The sequence below is a fragment of the Gossypium arboreum genome, chromosome 6 (genome assembly GCF_025698485.1).
Source record: "Gossypium arboreum isolate Shixiya-1 chromosome 6, ASM2569848v2, whole genome shotgun sequence".
Classification (NCBI taxonomy): domain Eukaryota; kingdom Viridiplantae; phylum Streptophyta; class Magnoliopsida; order Malvales; family Malvaceae; genus Gossypium; species Gossypium arboreum.
The window spans coordinates 121,756,246-121,775,632 of NC_069075.1; the positions used below are offsets into that span (position 1 = coordinate 121,756,246).

General features: G+C 33.3%; 2 protein-coding genes across 4 annotated transcripts; one reads left to right on the forward strand and one right to left on the reverse strand.

The window, feature by feature from the left end:
- The first annotated feature begins 10,324 nt into the window (after nt 1-10,324).
- Nucleotides 10,325-13,079, forward strand: LOC108470681 (protein LAZ1 homolog 2). 3 transcript variants are annotated; one of them, XM_017772094.2, is made up of 9 exons: nt 10,325-10,452; nt 10,663-10,823; nt 11,023-11,079; nt 11,371-11,479; nt 11,589-11,800; nt 11,886-11,974; nt 12,059-12,308; nt 12,437-12,676; nt 12,766-13,079. In XM_017772094.2, exons 2-9 carry the CDS (start codon nt 10,665-10,667, stop codon nt 12,955-12,957), a joined length of 1,308 nt encoding a protein of 435 aa, XP_017627583.1. In that variant the 5' UTR covers nt 10,325-10,452; nt 10,663-10,664; the 3' UTR covers nt 12,958-13,079. The 3 variants fall into 3 exon arrangements, with proteins under 3 accessions (XP_017627583.1, XP_017627584.1, XP_052885410.1); XM_017772095.2 differs by having other exon boundaries at nt 10,663-10,760; XM_053029450.1 differs by lacking the exon at nt 10,325-10,452 and having other exon boundaries at nt 10,483-10,823.
- An 83-nt stretch (nt 13,080-13,162) lies between these two features.
- Nucleotides 13,163-19,174, reverse strand: LOC108470680 (uncharacterized). The gene is made up of 13 exons (XM_017772092.2): nt 18,547-19,174; nt 18,008-18,160; nt 17,707-17,919; nt 17,490-17,579; nt 17,188-17,304; nt 16,835-17,104; nt 16,520-16,676; nt 16,231-16,308; nt 15,311-15,411; nt 14,721-14,891; nt 14,126-14,200; nt 13,777-13,884; nt 13,163-13,690 (listed from the first exon to the last, which is right to left on the reverse strand). Exons 1-13 carry the CDS (start codon nt 18,934-18,936, stop codon nt 13,349-13,351), a joined length of 2,265 nt encoding a protein of 754 aa, XP_017627581.1. The 5' UTR covers nt 18,937-19,174; the 3' UTR covers nt 13,163-13,348.
- Between the last annotated feature and the right edge of the window lie 213 nt (nt 19,175-19,387).

The following is a 19,387-nucleotide window of genomic DNA, read 5'->3' on the forward strand; positions in this document are numbered from 1 at the left end:
TATGTGGTTATGATAACTGTTGTGAAAGTGAAAATGTGTACTTGTTATGTATATGTTAAATATTAGCGATAGTGTTTTGCTAAAAATGCAAATATGGAATGATTGTGCACAAATAATCGGTAAGTGATGTGTGTTTTATTTCGGATATTTTGGCCATATGATTATTGAAACCGTTGGATATAGTTGGCATGCCATAGGATTATGAGTACTCACCTATATGTACAGTGATTTGGGGCGTTGAGGCCCTAGGATATGTTGGAAGGATAAAGGAATGTGAGATAAGCTCCATTCAACAGGACATGTGAGGGGAAATAATGAGAGTGTTAGTTTTATGCTTCACTTTTGAGACATTTTTGACTCTATAAGTCTATGTTTGGTGTGTTGGAGATCTGTGTATCCGATGAGTGATGATAGAGCTCACTTTTATGTTTCATAGCTCAAGTGTCAAATTATCTTAACTTATGAATATGTGTGTATTGTGATGTGTGTTTAGTATGACATGTGACCATTATGCAATTTATCTATAAAGATGCTTAGAGTATCATGGTATATGCTTGAATGTTATGTGATCTAACAAGTATTATGACATATGCTTGAACGTCATAAGATTATAGAAGTATGGTGATATATGCCTGTATGTTAGGTGACTATATGTGAAATATGTTTTACGCTTAAAAGTGAATATGTTCACCATGTAAAAGAACTAGAAAATAATGCACGAGTAAGAATATTATGACACTAAAGTTGGGACTGTTAAGGTTGTGCTATATGGTTGTTTGGTTAATGCTTGATGAACTGTTTGCATGGTAGTTGTTCTAGGCATTCACTGAACTTGTTAAGCTCACCCACTCCCTTCTTTAACCATTCAGATTAATTGTGTGCTAATGTGTGTAGTGTAGTTCCGAGACGTGATCCAAGCAAGACTTTTGCACCATTTCGTAGGTGTTCTATATTTATTTACATTTTGGGGAAAAAGGCAATATGATAGACTTGTTTATAGCCATGTAAACTTCTAGACATTTTGCTAGTTTTTGGTTCGGTTTATCAAGATTACATGTTATTATTGTGCTTGATTTCATTAACATGAGGATGGATTGACATTACTTGCTCTAACATGATTTTGCAATTTTAAACTGCTAATTAGGTTGCTGAATGATTAATTGTTGAAGCAATTGATGTAAGATGTTGGGAACTAAATTGAAACGGATTAATTGCTAATATAGGATGTATTTTTGAGGTCTGGGGTAGAGGTAATGATAATCAGGTTTTAAAATCGATACCTCTATGTTTTGAGACGTGCAGGAAGTTAGAATAGAGGTTTGGTATTGATACATTTGCTCGAGTATCGATACTCGGGGTTAAAGTATCAATATTTCATGACAGGTACCGAAAATTTTCAAGACTTTGGATTTTTAATCGAGAAATAGAATGCAAGTTCGGTATCGTCTTTGTAGGTGGTATCGATACCACTTAACGTAAATATCAATACCCTAGTGTCAGTATCGATACCTACGTGATAGTTTTGAGATTTTGTTAAATGGACCTTATGCATGTTTGGTTATTATTTTCAAACCTTTCAATATATGTTCAGCATGTATAATTGATAAATAAGAATATGTTCGGTCTAATACCTATACGAATGATAATATGAAAGACATTTCATTTAGAATAAGCTTTTACTTGTTGTGTATGACATTAAACGGTGGTGTAGCATCCGGATATTCGGGCTTGGCGACCAGGCTGGGTAAGGGTTCTTACAGTTCGTGTCGTACTTTAATGGCTCGGGAATCTTGTGCATCACTCGCCCCTTGATCCTACATCTATTAAGCCCTAAATTAAGCATCCTATACACTCAAATCAACACATTAGAACTACTTAAGGCCCGTGCCAGTCTAATAAGTCACAAAAACTCACAAAAATTGTGTAAAAACATTTATTTTATTAACTTTTACTACTTAACTACTAAGTACTGAAAATGTGATAATTAATAATAAAAGTGCTAGAAAACAAGCTTTTTAGGTACGAAAATATACCAAAATAACTAGTACATTTGATCACAGGTCAATATCTACTAGGACCCAAGTAGAATAGATCTTAGATTCGTTTATGGATTTATTCACTTGTGTTGTTCATAGAGTAACTGTAACACCCCATACTCGACTTGATCACTGGTCAAGGTACCGAGGTGTTACATTCATTGTTGGAGCAACTACAATAATTCCAAGTCGATTGAAAATTCTTATTCAAGTTATTGAGCTCATTATACAATTAAAATATGGTTTATATTTTCGAGCCATATACAAGCTTACGAAAGCTCCTTAGGTGATCAAAAATTGTTTAAGCACTAAATTGTAAAGTTTCAATCTATCGAGTTGACGTCTCAATATTGAGGATACCACATCATGACATTACTCACTAACTATGGCTTATTGTGACTTCAAGGATATCACGTCATGACGTCACTTACTAACTAGGTCTTGTCGTAACGAGCTAGACCCGACATCGCGATATGTGTTCTGTCTTCTAGAATCCTATAAATTTCAATTCACAACTCCTAAAATAAATCAACCAATTCAGCCAACATACCATTTATATACTCCAATTTACAACCTTAAACATACATCACTCAATCACTAAACTTAATACTTAACCGAACATGACCAAGTTTACAAAATTAGCAAGGAAGATAAAATAAAAAAAAACCATCAAATGCTTCCAGTAGAATTCTTCCACAAACATACTTAGTTTAACTTTATGTACATCCCATGATATTTCCAAACATCAAAATCATACTCTCTTCCAAGCTTCGGTTTGTGATGAGATGAGTAGGGATTGATCTTCACTCTAGAGCTCCAAATCAAATCTTCACCTATGAGTTAGAAAAATAATGTGTTAAGCTCGCAAAGCTTAATAAGTACATCAAAAATTAAACTTTTCATTTAAATTTAAATCATTACTAGTATATATAAACTTATGAATCTTTACCATCATACTTGAAATTATTTAAATAATAACTATAGTGGGGTATTAAATTAACAATTTATAAGTCACTTACCAATCTCATTATTAAATTCACATATCTTGAAAATCTATATCCCAATTGTAGACTTGATAGAACATATAGGATATGTGGAAAATCAATAATTTACACCAAAGTGCCGCTATTATTTGTACGGGTGTGCTACTGTCACTTGCATTGAAGTGCCACTATCACTTGTATTGTACTGCCACTATCACTTGCGGGCATAACAAGTTTCCTAATGGCATGTCATTTATATTCTACTAGTTCTCATTTTGTCTACATGTGTAACACCCTTAACCCGTATCCATCGTCAAAGTAGGGTTATGAGGCATTACCTGACATAGTACAACTCAAACAGACACTCATTACAATCTATACTTTGTAATTCATCCACACTAAAAACATTTATTTCAACCAATAATTTCGAAACTTTAACACAATTTCAAATTTTATAACTTAATACTTACTTATAATCAAACATGTCTACATAATTAACTTGTACTGAGCATGTGTCAAAATGATTAATACATTAGCTTAATATTAAATATACCACTTCATAATCAATACAAATGCACATTTAAAAATTAAATGAGTCATATTACTTAACTTAAATACCATTCACATATGCGGCATGGACATTAGTTAATATAAACAACATGCTTTGCACATTCATGCAAGTTAAACCAACCACACGCCGTTAAGCGAATCTGGGGTGGCGGTGGCCAGCCCCCTAAATTGGAAAATTTATGTTTAGGCCCTTAAATTTTTCTTAAAATTTTAAATTAGTAAAGGTAAAATTGTACTTTGGCCCCCCTTAAAATTATAAAAATTCTATTTAATCCTTTAAAAATTATAAATATATAGACTATAAAAAATTAATTTCATTCGGCCCCCCCTAAAAATTTGTTCTGGCTTCGCCCCTGCACATGGCAATAGTCATACATTTTCATACACTTCATTTAAACACTCATCATTTAAAACTAAACATACCTCTTCTTAGTCACAAAACCACATATACTTCATTTAAACACTCATCATTTAAAACTAAACATACCTCTTCTTAGTCACAAAACCATGCCCATATGAATATATTAATTTATACTATTTTGAGCACCAATACCAACTAAAAAAATACACTCAATCTATATGCCAATTTACCATACTTAAAACACAAACATATGGCCAAATTATTAATCAAATTTAAGAACCAATTATGACCATTTTTAACCATCAACTATGTACCAATGTAAACAACAACCTAATCATTTATTCATATCCAATTTAATAATATACCAATTACCATTTTTGGTCACAATAAATATGATCATAAAACACCTAGTTTACTAGTATATTAATAAGTCTAAATTATATACCAACTTCTCTCTGCTTGACCAATTCATTACATTAGCAAACATGACATATGCATATATATATATGTATATGAATTCAATTAACAAATCATGACCAAACATATAAGCACATCATCTTCCACTATCAACCCAATTCCTATTACAAAATATACATCCCAATATGTCAAACTTACCATGATGAATAAATCGTGATATACACATATCATTAATTTAAACCATAAATAAATACTGAATACACCCCAAGCATATATCCTGAATATTAACTAACTAATACATGATATATACTAACTCATCTAGCATCCATTATTTACCATATTACCAAAATACATAATCAAGCTTCACAATATAATATACCATGGATATACTTTCAATAAGTTCAAACCAAGACCAAATATAAACATTAACTTCATAATCAAGCTATTTTTGCATGGCTTCAAATATACACACTTTCAAACTCAAACACATTAAGACTAGCTTATACACATATATACTTCCAAAATCAACTAACAAAAAGACTAGTCTAAACATGCCATATGTTCATAGTTTTAAACTTTTGAAATACCAAAATAGTGATCGATAGTGTGACGGATTTCTCTACGATCCTCGAGCTCATAACTAGCTTCCAAAATCTATAAAAACAAAGAACATACACACACAGAGTAAGCTTGAATAGCTTAGTAAGTCATAAGAAAATAAATCAATTCAATGACATTCATAATTCAACTTAATTAAACCGAATCATACTAACCATAACCACATATACAATTATCAAGCTTGCAACTTCATATATCAATACATGTACTTTAGCATTATTTTCCACTTTGCTGAATACACATATATTCATAAGCATATTTAACTCTCACTTTCATAATGCACATTTCATATATTCATATAAAGTATATACTTACCTTACTACTCAATCATTTAACTTAGTACATACCTGTCTTTTTAGCTCGATTTCACATTCGATCTTAACTCGATATTGCCCATTGAACTATTTGGAATTAATAAGGCTACTAGGATAGTTGAAAAGCTCGCACAAGCCAACGTCCCAGATGTGGTCTTACATGTAATCTCATACCGATGGCACTGTCCCAAACAGGGTCTTACACAAACTCATATACGATGCCAATGTCCCAGACATGGTATTCCACATAAATCACAAATCGATGCCAATGTCCCATGCGTGGTCTTACACGAAATCACATATCAAAATCCTATGTCATGACATATGTATCCTAACTATTCCTAAGGTTCGTACGGGGCTTTTGGACGTCGTAACTTGATCGATTCAAGCTCGTAAATATTGCTCCCATGTTTAATTCAATTCGGTATATACATATACACAAGTAATAATTCAATTCGGCACTATTAAAATACATACAATCGAATTTAACGATATTTATTTACTTATGAACTTACCTCGGACGAAGATGAATGAACCGAGATGACTATTCGACAACTTTAGATTTCCCCAATCCAAATCTGATTTCCTCTTTTCTTGATATAAATTAATATAAATTAAACTTATTTAATCACACATATACTCAAATTCACCCAAAAACACATAAAAGGGCAATTTGCACTTAAGCCCCCAAATTTCACATTTTTCACAATTTAGTCCCTATTTCACAAAACACAAAATACACATAATTTCACTAAACTCTAGTATAGCCGAATTTTACTAAGGTTCATATCAGCCCATTTTTTCATTTTTTTCACATTTTGACCCCTCAATTTACAAAATTTACAATTTAATCCCAAATAAGCATTTTTACTAAAAATCACTTAATTAAACATGAAAATCTATTAACAAGTACTTATTTTTCATCATCAAACACAAAAATCATCAAGATTTCAACAATGGAAAAACACAAAATCATCATCAAATCCGAAAATCAAAGCATGGGCTAGCTAATACTCAAAGCAACGATCTCAAAAACGTAAAAATTATCAAAAACGAGCTAAACACATACCTTAATCAAGCTTGGACAAGGTCGAACCTAGCTTGTTCTTTTTCTTTCTTTTTCTTTTTCTTTTGAATTTTCGGCCAAAGATGAACTAAAATTCATGACCATTTCATGTTTATTTTATTTAATTCCTAATAATATATCATTTACCATTTTTTCCATTAATTAAACATTATAAAATCATCAATTTCCCATAAGGACCCTACTTTATAAAAACAATAGATTTTCGGCACTTATACATTTAATAGCTAACTTTTGCATTTTACACGATTAAGTCATTTGTCTTAAATTGAGCACACAAACAATAAAATTTTCACACAAAATTTTCACACATATCAATTCATATACTATAAACATCAAAAATAATATTAAAATATCTTTCTGACTCAGATTTGTGGTCCCAAAACTACTATTCTGAATAGGGTCTAAACCAGGCTATTACAATATGGGGATTTAAATATTTAATTTCACTACATTTTCTCAACAAATAAAAGCAATTCAAACTTTACTCTTTTTATGATTTAGTCCTTATTTATATAGAAGTCAACAATCATCAAATTTCACTTGAAATTTATTTTATCAACATTTAATACTTCACTTAAGTGCTTTATCTTATTATCTATTTCAGTTATATAACTTTTATACTCTTTACAATTTAGTCATTTTTCTCCAAATTCACTACACATAAGTTATTCAATTTATTATAAGAATACATCTTTACTTTCAAATATATTCCATAATACATATCAACATTTTCATATAAAAATAAACCCCATGAATACACTAAAACCAATTTATCAAGTTTGCATTTAAGTTTTAATTAGGTAAAGTACAACTTTTGAAGTACTTACAATCAAATACTTAGAATGAGCTCTTTTCTTCTCCTCTCACTCTTTTGCTACCCCTTTCCCTTTAAAAAGCCCTTGTTGTTCACTTCTCTCCTCTTTCTCTTCATTAACATAGCATGCATACATAATATTTAATATCAAGACAATAATCAAATCTATTTCCATAAAGTGATTGTATATTTTTCCCTCCATCTTAGCCTTTAGCAGTAATTTGGGTTCACACTTCCATATCCCTCCTCTGATGTTGCAAAATTGGATGTTCGATCTAATGTACGGTAGCCTATCTTGGGGGATACATTTATTGTTTACTGTTAGACATAAACCATTTCATATAAATATTGGAAACCACAAATTATCATCCTAAAACAATGCATTATGTGGCTTATGTAAGAGACGATTCACCCAATGAGCGACGTACTGGAGAAATCTAACGGCCCAATTACACTCTTGCCCAAATGCAAATCTATGGGATGATAGTGATTTATGTTCTCTGAATCTACCAAAATTTCTTAAACCATCCCAAATTGTCGTAATATTCCATCAAACTAGAGCTACTAAATACATGAAAAGTATATAAGCAATGAGTAGACATTAAAAGCATGGTTGTGCAGATGTGTTTTCGGTGGTAGTATAACTATAATCCCTTTCTCTTAGTAAGGCATTCATACAAACTGCAAAAAAAAAAAAAGTATTGCATTTAAATTCCATTATGAGGTGATATTAATCCAAGTAAATGAACTTGACAATAAAAAACACAATTTACCAAATCATTGGATTGTGTATCAATTGCAACTTGTGTCTCTACCAAATTGTCCTTCTAGTAAGTTATATGGTTTTGATGACCAAACCACCTATTATAATATAAAATGACAGTATAAATATAAACATTTGGAAAGTAATAGATTTTAAATTTTAGAGTTCTGCTTTTACCTTCTATCTTAAGAGAAACGGAGAGTTTGAAAGGGTATAAGCGTAATCTACAAAAGTTGATACCATCCCCATGATTGTAAAATCACAAGGTAGTGATTTACTTCCTTATTCCCAACTTTCACCCTTTGCATAGCACCCTATATAGGCATTCCAATATGATAGAGCCTCAACTATATGTACCATCCATTTAGAAATTTGATAACAATAAGAGGCACATGGGATGAACTAAGTTGCCAATTTTTTTTTTGGCAATAACATACCTCCAATTAAGCAAAGAATGTACGCTCTAGTGTGGCAATCAATATCAACAGGTGTTGATTTTTTGGGAAATGCTAGAATCACATTTTCAACCAGTTTAACTTAACCCGAAGCCCTTTGAAATTAGAAGAAAAGTTTATACCTATTTTGAATGCTTCATAAAGGACCTACCTTAAATTGTGTTTAAATCTTCCAATTACAAGACGTTCGCCTATTGAAAGCCCTACCAATAACGTTATCTTCCAATGTTATTGTCGCTTCGCTACATGGCAGATGAAACATATAGGTCTTGAGCAATCAGAGTAAACAAGAATGATGATACAAAAGTACCTTTCCCAATTTGGCTAGTGTGATAGAACCAATATATGTTAATTAGGGAATGATTCTACCGTCAGGGAGATCTATACTCATATTGCTGCAAAGTCTAACCTCAAATGTTGTTGCATTCTTGGCAACATGTCCTCATTCGGTCTCAATAAGTAGGCAGTGATTACAATATTCTTTAAAATTATAATTTCAAGATACTTAGATATGTTGGGTTTAGAGTAGAATGTAGAGGACGATTTATTTTGGCTTTTTGTGAAAAAACTAACAAGTTTGATTGTTAATTATATGTTTTAAAATCATGGTTCTGCAAGTTTTTAATTGAAACTCAACCCCTATGGGTGTTAATGTCCATTTAAAATTTTGTTAAAATTTAATTAGATTGTGTTATCCATTTTTCAAAATTATTTTTCACAAATCGACATCTATAAATGTCGAGTTTAAGATTAAATGTTATTCCCAGACATTTCAAAATTAGATTAAATTATTTTCATTTAAATTTTAAATATTTGACAATGAACTCAACACCAGCAATGTTGAGGTCTTGTAATCATATCATAATAATTACTCTAATTTTAATGGGGTATGAAAAACTTAGTAGTGTTAACATCCACACTAAACTTGACACTATAAGTGTCAAGGTACGGATAAGAAAATGTATTTTAGGAAACGATTTTTCTATACATACATTTTAAAAAACAATATCTATATTATAAAAATTAGAAAACCATTCAACTTGAATCTTCAAACTCGAAAAATAAAAAAATAAAATATTGAAAATAAAAGTAAAAGAACTAAATTTCAAATGTAAAAAGATTACAAGGACTTCGAACATATTTTAACCTTTAAATGCATATCAATTTAGTTGACTAAACCACTGAAAAAATAAAAGGGTAAACCACATTGGTAGTCACCCAACTATTAGTAAATTTCTTTTTTGGTCACTTAACTATGAAAAGTTTAGAATATGGTCACTCAACTATTCTACTTTTTTTTACTTTTTTGATCACCAACCGTTAATTTACTAATAGGAAGATAACTTTGCAACTTTTAAAATGGCATAATAGTAAATTTAACCCTCAACATTATAAGTTGTGTCAATTAGTATTGATTCTAAAATTTAACCCTCAATATTTGCACATTGTCTAATTTGGTTTTTTTTTATAGTTTTGTTGTTCTTTGAGACATTTAGAGTTAAATTTAAAAGAATGATTAAAGATAAAAATTATTATCTTGGATTTTTATGTGTTTTCATTTTGGTATATTATCCTTCAAATTTAATCGATAAATTTATTTTTTAACATTTTAGATGAAAATGTCATAAATAAAAGTAAAAACTACGAAAAAGACCAAATTAAGAGTTAAAGTTATTATTATGTCAATTTTAAAAGTTGTCATTTCATTTTTCCATTAATCATTTAATGGTCGGAGATAAAAAATAAAATAAAATAATTAGTTATTATTTTATAACTTTTAATAAATTAAATAGCAATATAACTTTCCATGTTGAATCGAATATCATTCCGGAATTAGATAAATTCAAAATTCTTACGGAAAATAAAATGCATTAATTTGAAAATTGAAGTCAAAATGAGTCGTTTCAAAGAAGAAAAAAGGGAAAGTTGTTGAGTTAAATTATAAATTTGGAGAACTGGTAACATAGGTGTCGTAGAATAAAGGACTCTACCTCAGATGCAACTTTTACGTGGCAGCATGGCGGGCAAAGATACGTAAGTCCCATCTCTCAACTCTAAACTCACACTGCCAAGCCAATCCCAAAGTTATCTTCTAATTCATCTCCACTTCTAACCTATGATTTTTAAAAGATTTCCTTTTCAACTTGCATGTGTTTTTGGTTTTCAGGTTTTAGGGTTTAGGTAGACTTAGGTTTTTAAGATGATGAGTTTGTAATTTAAATCGTTCAAGGTTGTATTGTACAGGAATGGCAGGCTGCAGCAGCCATGTCGTTTTAGCCTATGAAGACGCGTATACTTATCTTCACCATCCAGCAGTTATTATAGGAGGATTGTTTGTACTTGTAGCTCTCATTCTCTCCCTTTTTCTCATTCTTCAGCATCTCAGATTCTATACAAATCCTGCTGTTAGTATTTCATTTCCCATTTCCAAACCCTGCATTGTTTTATATCCAGTTTGTGATTGTTTTGTGAGGATTCACTTTTGTATGTGTTAATACCAACGAACGTATATATAAGGGATGCGGATTTTTTACTTGCCTTTCTTAACTCTGAAGCTAATTCTATGGCTAATTGTTGATTGTTATTAATTGGTCAATTTCCCAGGAACAAAAATGGATTGTTTCTATTGTGTTCATGGTTCCTGTCTACGCTACTGAGTCAGTAAGTTTCCTATCTCTTTCCTATTTGCCTTTTTTAGAATGCTTATCTATCCTGCAATTACCAATTAAGTCTGGGACCAAAAAGAATCTATCCTCACCTCAAATTAAAGCATATTCAGTACCATATTTGACATGGATACGAGATATAATTCTTTGAACATATAAAAGTAAATAGAAATTTTTCCACACCTAACTTGAGTATCGCCCCTTTCAGGTGCAAATTAATTGAGAACTTTAAATCTTTTCTCCTAATTCCTTACTAGGAGGCAATGTGTTTCTTTGACATGCACAGGTTATATCGTTGTGGAACCCAAGATTTTCTCTTGCCTGTGACATTTTGAGAAGTTGCTATGAAGCCTTTGCCTTGTATTCTTTCGGAAGATATTTGATTGCTTGTATAGGTAAGTAGGTAAGCAACATCTTCATGACTTGTCTTGATTACGAAAGCTTTGCTATTAGCTTAATTAAGGTGAAAACACGCTTCATTCAACGTAAGACAATTCTCACCAGGTGGTGAAACAAGAGTTATTCAGCTTCTAGAAAATGAATCTAGAAAACGGCTAGGTAAGCTATTGCTAGAAAGAGGAGAAGGAGGAGGAGAAGAAGGAGAAGAAGAAAAAGAAGAAGAGATACATCAAAAGTCGTTCTGCAACTTCTTCTTCCGTCCATATCTCCTTGGGGAAGACTTGCTTACAGTAGAAAAATTCGGTCTCGTTCAATATGTAAGGCGTAACAATTTAATATGACTTTCATTTGATTTTGTTTGTGATGATTTCCTTGAATTTGACATCTGCTGGTAAACTTCAGATGATTCTGAAGACACTGTGCGCGTTCTTAGCACTTTTGTTGGAGGTCCTTGGTGTTTATGGTGATGGGGAATTCAAATGGTACTATGGGTATGTATGATGGTTTTTTGTGCAATCCCTTGTATTCTTTCATATAAAGCCTAATGAAGTTGGCTCTTATCTGCTCTCTTGCAGGTACCCATACATAACAGTAGTTATGAACTTCAGTCAAATGTGGGCACTATATTGCCTTGTGCAGTTCTACGATGCAACTCATGAAAGGCTTCGACCTATAAAGCCACTGGCAAAATTTATCAGTTTCAAAGCTATTGTGTTTGCCACTTGGTGGCAAGGAGTAGGCATTGCTCTGCTCTGTGCATATGGGGTTCTGCCCAAACATGGGAAAATGCAGACTGCATTGCAAGACTTTTTTATTTGTATAGAAGTAAGTTGTGCCTTATAAACATCTCTGTTCGGACTTTGGGCATATTCTAATTTTTCGGTCGATGGATAATCTCTTTTTTTGGAAATTAATCTTTTTCAGTCCATAAATATTGTGTATGTGGTTGGCAGATGGCAATTGCAGCCGTTGCTCATGTATTTGTCTTCTCTGCGGAACCTTATCATTTTCTCCCAGTTTCAGAGAACAGAAAGGGAATGGTCAGCGCTGAAACAACCAAAGCAACATTGAAGGTAGAGCAAAGCAATGAGGAAAAACCAGCCATGGTAGAAAAAACAGAAACTCAGGTGGAGGCACCTGGAACAAGCATCAAAGAGAGTGTCCAAGACATAGTTGTTGAAGGTGGTCACCGGGTAAGTCAGCCGTGTTCCTTCAATGCTGCATATTAGACTTGAAACATTTTAGAAATTTCAAACATCCATGGGAACTTCATCCTATACAGGTGGTGGAGGATGTTGTATTAACCATAAATCAAGCAATAGGACCCATGGAGAAAGGCGTAACAAAAATCCAGGAGACCTTACACAGAAAAACAGAGGCAGACAACCATCATGAAGAGTCTGAGGTGGAAGTTGAGGAACATGTTGAACAGCATCTTCTGGCTAGTGAAAGTCATTCTGAGCTCCATGTCTAAGGATTGCTACTTAAGTTTAGTTATACAAATTGCATGTATCATGGTTTTTAAAAGTTCCGTCTGCTGTTGTACATGATATATTCCGAAATAATCCATATCACATTCCTTCTTCGAGTTCGTTATATCCGGTGATGCAGCAAATGAAGAATGAATTTCGAGATTGCAAGCAAGGGATACTAAAGACTCTGTGAATGTGTATATCGGGTGATTCAAACTAAAGTAACATAATAATTAATATCAATTTACACATTACAAACACCAATATACAAGGCAGAACAGTCGTTATAAACACCAATATACAACGATTTTTCAAACATTGAAGGCAGCCCCAGAACAGCCCATGGCAATGTTAATATAATGGCAGGTTGATCAAACTGTGGGAATGGGTTTATTACCCTTCTTGTGGGCAGCAGAGTGCGCAAAGTTGACTGCAGCCAACGCATGCTACAGCACCGCACAGTTGTGTTAATAAAATGGAACATTGATTACTCATCTTTGAACAACATCGGATGCAGCACAGGCAACAGCAATGTCTACACAGCCGACCGCAGCAATTTGAAGTTGCCTTGTTTAACATCTCGGCAACTTCAGGCAAAATTTCTTCTTCAGATCCAGGACAAATGTTTTCGGCAGTTGCAAGCAGATCACCAAAGCCTACTGTAAGGATTTGAAGCAATATCTTTTTGGGCTCTGCCGAATCCAAAAGTTTGCATGCGTCGCCTTTCTTTGATACCTGTACTCAGAGAACCCCAAGCTTCTTCATAAGAGTGAAGAAAGATATGATGCGGTGGTAACCTATTACTACATACAAAAGCATACCTTTCGAGCTCCGGTAGTATCTGTATCTCTTTCAATTTTACCTTTTTCAAGTAAAATCATACGGGTATATTCAGAGATGTTGCAAGTCCTTAAGCTCAACTTTGCAACCTGCCATGTACAAAATCAATAGCATCAGCAACATTTATTACTATAGGAGGAAAAAGGGTTAGTACCTAAGGTGGCCACTGAGCAATTTTAGGATTTGGGAAATCTATAGCCAGATTAATGTGTGGGGCAAAAGGCTATTCTGCTTGAAAGGACTGGTTAGCCCAACTATTGCAATGCTAGCATTTAAATTAAAGTGCTTGTTTTGATCCAATGGAAATGTCAACAATATTGAGAAACAAACCTTCTCCTCAAGTTGCTTATTTTCTGAAAACCATGCCTGCGATGTGAGTAGATCAATCTGCTGCCTTGCTGAAATCTATAAGAGGAAATTTTAAGTATATAAAATACTGCAGGAGCAAATCAATGGAGGCATACAGGCAATAACGTTTAAAGTTGCACAATAATTATGAAAAGTAGCAGTTAGTGTAAAAATTGCAATGTGAATGTCAAACATAACCAGAAAGAAAAAAGATACAAACCCCAGAGATAAGAACAGCTTGTTGGAACGAGATAGAACATTAGGAGGTCAGTAATACACAATGTAATCAACTAAAAAAATCTTACCCTCACAAAGAAAGGTAAAATTTGTAGACATGGCAATTCAAATATAAACAAGGGCCAGTTGGAAGTTCAAATATTGAATGCAATGGAATAGGTCTGATTTTAACATCAGGTAGAATTTCTACTTGATAAAAATTACACAAAATTAGCATGGAACTGACGAGATACATCAACCCCTGCCCCCTAAAAAAAACGAAAAGACTAAAGAGCACTCCCTAGATTATAGTACAGCAAAACATAATTAAAATGAACAAGCTGAGTAGTAGGCGCCTTACTTTGTCAAGAGATATGTCCATAGCCTTTTCTATCTTCAAGTCAATAATAACACTACTCAAATCTCCTAAGATGCCTTTAGCTTTAAGAGTGTCAGGAAAACTGCCTTGGCACCTCCCGCATATTGTCAATGGACTTTCAGATGAAAGGTCTGGAATACATGAAGAGTACACCTATCCAGGACATTATAGAAGAAACACGCATCATGTTGGTTGTTGCAAATACGGATAGAATCTAAATTGCAATAATGGAAAATGATGATCGCTAACAACGTACAGAAACCGTGAATACATAAACAACATACAGGTTAAGCATGACAGAGAGTGATAGAGAAACACAATAATCATGATATACATCATTGTAAGGTGTTTGTTGTGATATTCAGGCAACTTATTGGACATGGGAATAGGGACGTGACCCTTTAAGGACTCTCCAAATAAATGAAAAACCTTATTAAAAAAATTTTATCGTACTTATATTGGATGCATACCCATATTGGATAGGCCCATGTCCGAGTATGAGAATGGTAGATATGAGGAAAATAAAATGTCATAGATGAATGAAACTTATAAAGGCATTGTGACACACATACCTCTATTTGCTCACGATCATCGAATGCATCAATGGTTATATTTGCAAGAATAGTAGATAAACCTTTACTGAATAGTTTTTGCATCTGAGAGTCAATTGTATCTTACAAAAGAAAAAAAGGAAGAAAATATTAGTAAGTTTAATGATATATGACACAAGCTTTCAAATATTGTACAAGTATTTTTTATTTTACTTACTAACAAAGATTACTTGATAAGGAGCTTAAGTTCAACATTATATTCAAGGTACAATTTGGGCGATAGAAGTAGGTTAAAGAACTTGTAAGGAGACTGTCTAAGCAAGAAGAAACTGAAGCGGACAACCATGATTTTAAGCAACAATAGGTAGACAAGGAGACACTCATAAGTCATAATACTACGAAGTACAGAGAGTTAAAGCTTCTGAAACACTGTTTCTGTGGAAGTTAGAGAACTACTTAAGTAAAGAGAGCAAGAAAAAAGCTAACTACTATGCTCTCGTAAGCAACATCACTGAACCACTTACAGCATATTTACACATAACTAAGACTTGACTCAAGCTTTCGTAAAAAAAGGGGGGACTTGACTCAACCCAAAGCACAACCATTCAAGGTTCCATGTTAACCATAGATCCTCATACGAAATCCAAATTCTAGGTTAGGGATTGGCACTTGGAAACAGCTTTTCTAAACCTTTTTCTACACTTTTCCCTTGGTGCAGCAAGTATGTTTCCAACATTAAGGGGAAATCAAATAACTTATTTAAATAAAAAAGAAAATAGAAAGAACGTTCATCTATATAGATCATGGAAATTATCTATAAAAGAATTCCCTAAAGGAAAGATAGTTCAAAAGAATCTCTAGCAATCTATGCACAATAATTTCCTTGAAGAACACAACTCTTTAGCTTGAAGTTCAAATATAAAGTCCAAGTGCATACAAACCTAGATCACAAGCAGCACCATATTCCCCCCGGCTAAGCATAGCCAGCATGCGCAGGAAATGGTGATTGCAGAATTTACCTGAAATTTTCCAACAAGTTAACTAGAATTTATGGTGTAAAGAAATTATATAATCTGATTCAGCAATTGAAATGTATACGATCCCAAGTTACTAAGCAGACGACTGACATTCTCACCAATGATGAGAAATAATTTCAGCGAATTTAAAGGCAAATTAATACTATGCTAATAGCTGAAAATATAGGAGACCCAAACAACTGAAATTATTTACCTATGCCCAAAGTATGTATGCGTGGGCATAATGACCCTCCATTTTTCATACGCTTATCCATCCACTCACAAATTTTTCTCTCATCTTCAACAGTCCCATCTGTAACAAGAAAAACCATAGGAATTGAACCAGGTGTGTTTGATAGCATCTCAACTGCCTGACAAAAATAAGCAAAAGGTAATAATCATGAGAAAGAATAATATCTTAAACTATCTTCTTAGGAACCAAAACAAAAAAGAAATCATTTTCTATTCTCTTGAACAAATACAGAAAACGTGGGAAGTGCAATAAAAAACAAAGGAAATCTGTCAACACCTTCTGAAGTGGAATAAGCATATTTGTACCGTTCCCCTCACTATGTTCCTTGGACATCCATTCAGAGGCCCTTTCAATTGATTCCTCGGAAGGCAACACCATGGACGTGCAATATAGGAAAGTCTCATCACTAAAAGCTATAATGTTAAATGAATCTTCAGGACTGAGCTTAGAAAGGGCTGTGTTTATTGCATTCTTGGTACTCTCAAGCGACCTCCCTCGCATGCTGCTACTTATATCAACAACAAAAATGACCTCCTTTCTGAACACCTATAAATCCAATAGGTTGAAGATAGATACCAAAAAGAAGAATCAAATTAGAAACCAAGGCAAGAAACAAATGCTAGACCAACCTTCTTCCCTTGCTGACTTCCTGGGAAAAGATAAATACAGAAGATGTCCCTTTGATCAATATCATATAAAGATGGAGACTGCAAAAGGGCACTTCCAAATATGTTACCGGAAGACACCTATAAAGGATGTAGACAAGATGTGATCATACGTATCTTGATCATAACAATTTGAGGTATTTCTGATAAAAGTATCGACAAATCCCTGTTTTAATTAAGATCTTAGGTAAATACATGTTTCATGAAACTGTCATTTTGTAGTTCTAAAGAAAAGATAATATAGCAACAAGTTTTCAAAATCTTACACCATATGAGAAACTCAAGTCAGTATGGGACCATGTCATAACATTTGCTTCATATAAGAGACCAATATGCCCTCCATCACGTTTTGATTCCTGAAAATTTGAAGGGGTGAAATGAACAATGACAAGAATAAAAACAAGGAACGAAGTAATATCATCATAAAGTCAAAAGAAAGAAAAATCAAAACACAAGTTTAATGGTCCTAAATCAAATATGCACCTGAAAAGGATGACTCACTGCCTGGTACACGATTCCACTTGCAATAACAGAGCTCACATTCAATTGTATCCTCTCTTTCTTTGGGATTTGCCTTATAGCAGGAGTAACAAATTCAGGAAAATTGAAGGGCACAGTCAAAGTGAACTTACCGTCATTATATGACGATTTCTGAGACCAGTGAAGCTTCATTGAAATATAAGTACCCCCATCGATCTGGAGATATAAAACAAACATCCATTAAAAACAATAGATTTAAAAGAAAATTGAGTAAATTCACTACAACTTTGAGACATTGGTGTACCTTTGGTATTGTTAATGTAAATATATGAGGCTTCAAAAACTGTCCATCTTCTGGTTTGGCTATATTCTGAATACCTTTACTTTCTTCTACTCCAATCAGTTCTGTAGAATATGATTTTGTAGGAAGATCAATCTCAACACCTAGAATTGAACCCTGTTAGCCAAATAATTTATTATTGCTTGACAACCATTAAATTATTAAAAATATATATGTTTCTCGTGTTGAAAGAACACACATCAAGAGGCCAACATGATAGAAAATCAACATCAAAATCATTTTTTTCCCTTCAAAATGGCTGCAGAACAACCCTTTTACAGCTTTGTAGTTTGTTTTTAAAGTTGTTCTTGCTTCCCTTAATTCTTAGTTGAAGTTTACAGCTTCGTAGTTTTCCAATTATCAAATTATTAAAAAAAGAAAAAGAAACAACAACAGCGTACACTTAGAATCAAATAGCAAACAGAACTTCTCGGGTGAAAAGGGATGATTTTAAGCTAAGATAAACACTAAAACAATGCTAAAAAGCTTTGAAAAGAACTCACCTCGTCACCCATGGGGACAGCAATGCGACAATCACAGGAACGGCTACGCATAACGCAATGAACCCTCCACATCCCAGAAACTTGAACAAAAGCTGAATCGCCATAACAATCAACGTCGAGATTGACCCCGTTCATCTGTAGAGGAATCAATGCAGGTGGATCAAGCCTTCCATGCACGTGAGGCTGGTAACTTGGAATATCCGGGTTGTCGACAATCCTCGGGTCGGATATAACCGCATACACCATCGGAGCCGATGGCAAGTAAAAATGCATTGACCGCTCCATTAGTGGTAGCGGCTTCGGAGGCTGTACCGCTCTGTCTTTCCCCATGTATATCCGTTTCCCTAGCTTTAGCCCGTCCTCCACCGCCCTTGCAAAATCTTCCGCCATTGCCGACGTCAAGTTTAAACAAAAATCTCTCTTGATATATATATTTACTTTTTTTTTTCTTCTTATTTACGTGAGAAAACGAAAGAGATTATTATTTAGACAGTATGGAACGGAGAAAATAATTTTGTAGGGATCTGGGATCATACTCGGATGATCGGGTTCTTGGAATTGGCGTGACCACCTTATTCGTATTGGTTTATTTTTTTCCGGGTTGTTTCTAATACGTTAAAATACGTTATAACTCTCTATATTTTTCAAAAATTAAGAATTTAATCTTTAAATTTTATTTCATAAAATTTAGTTTTTTAGAATTCAAAATTTAAATTCAATTGTGACATTATTATTTCATAAAAGCTTCAACTGCTTTTTTTTTTTTTTTTATTCTGATTTTTGGCCTTTTAAGCTTTCAAAGAAGTTTGTACAAAGGCTGTTTCATTCTCTTTATCGAATC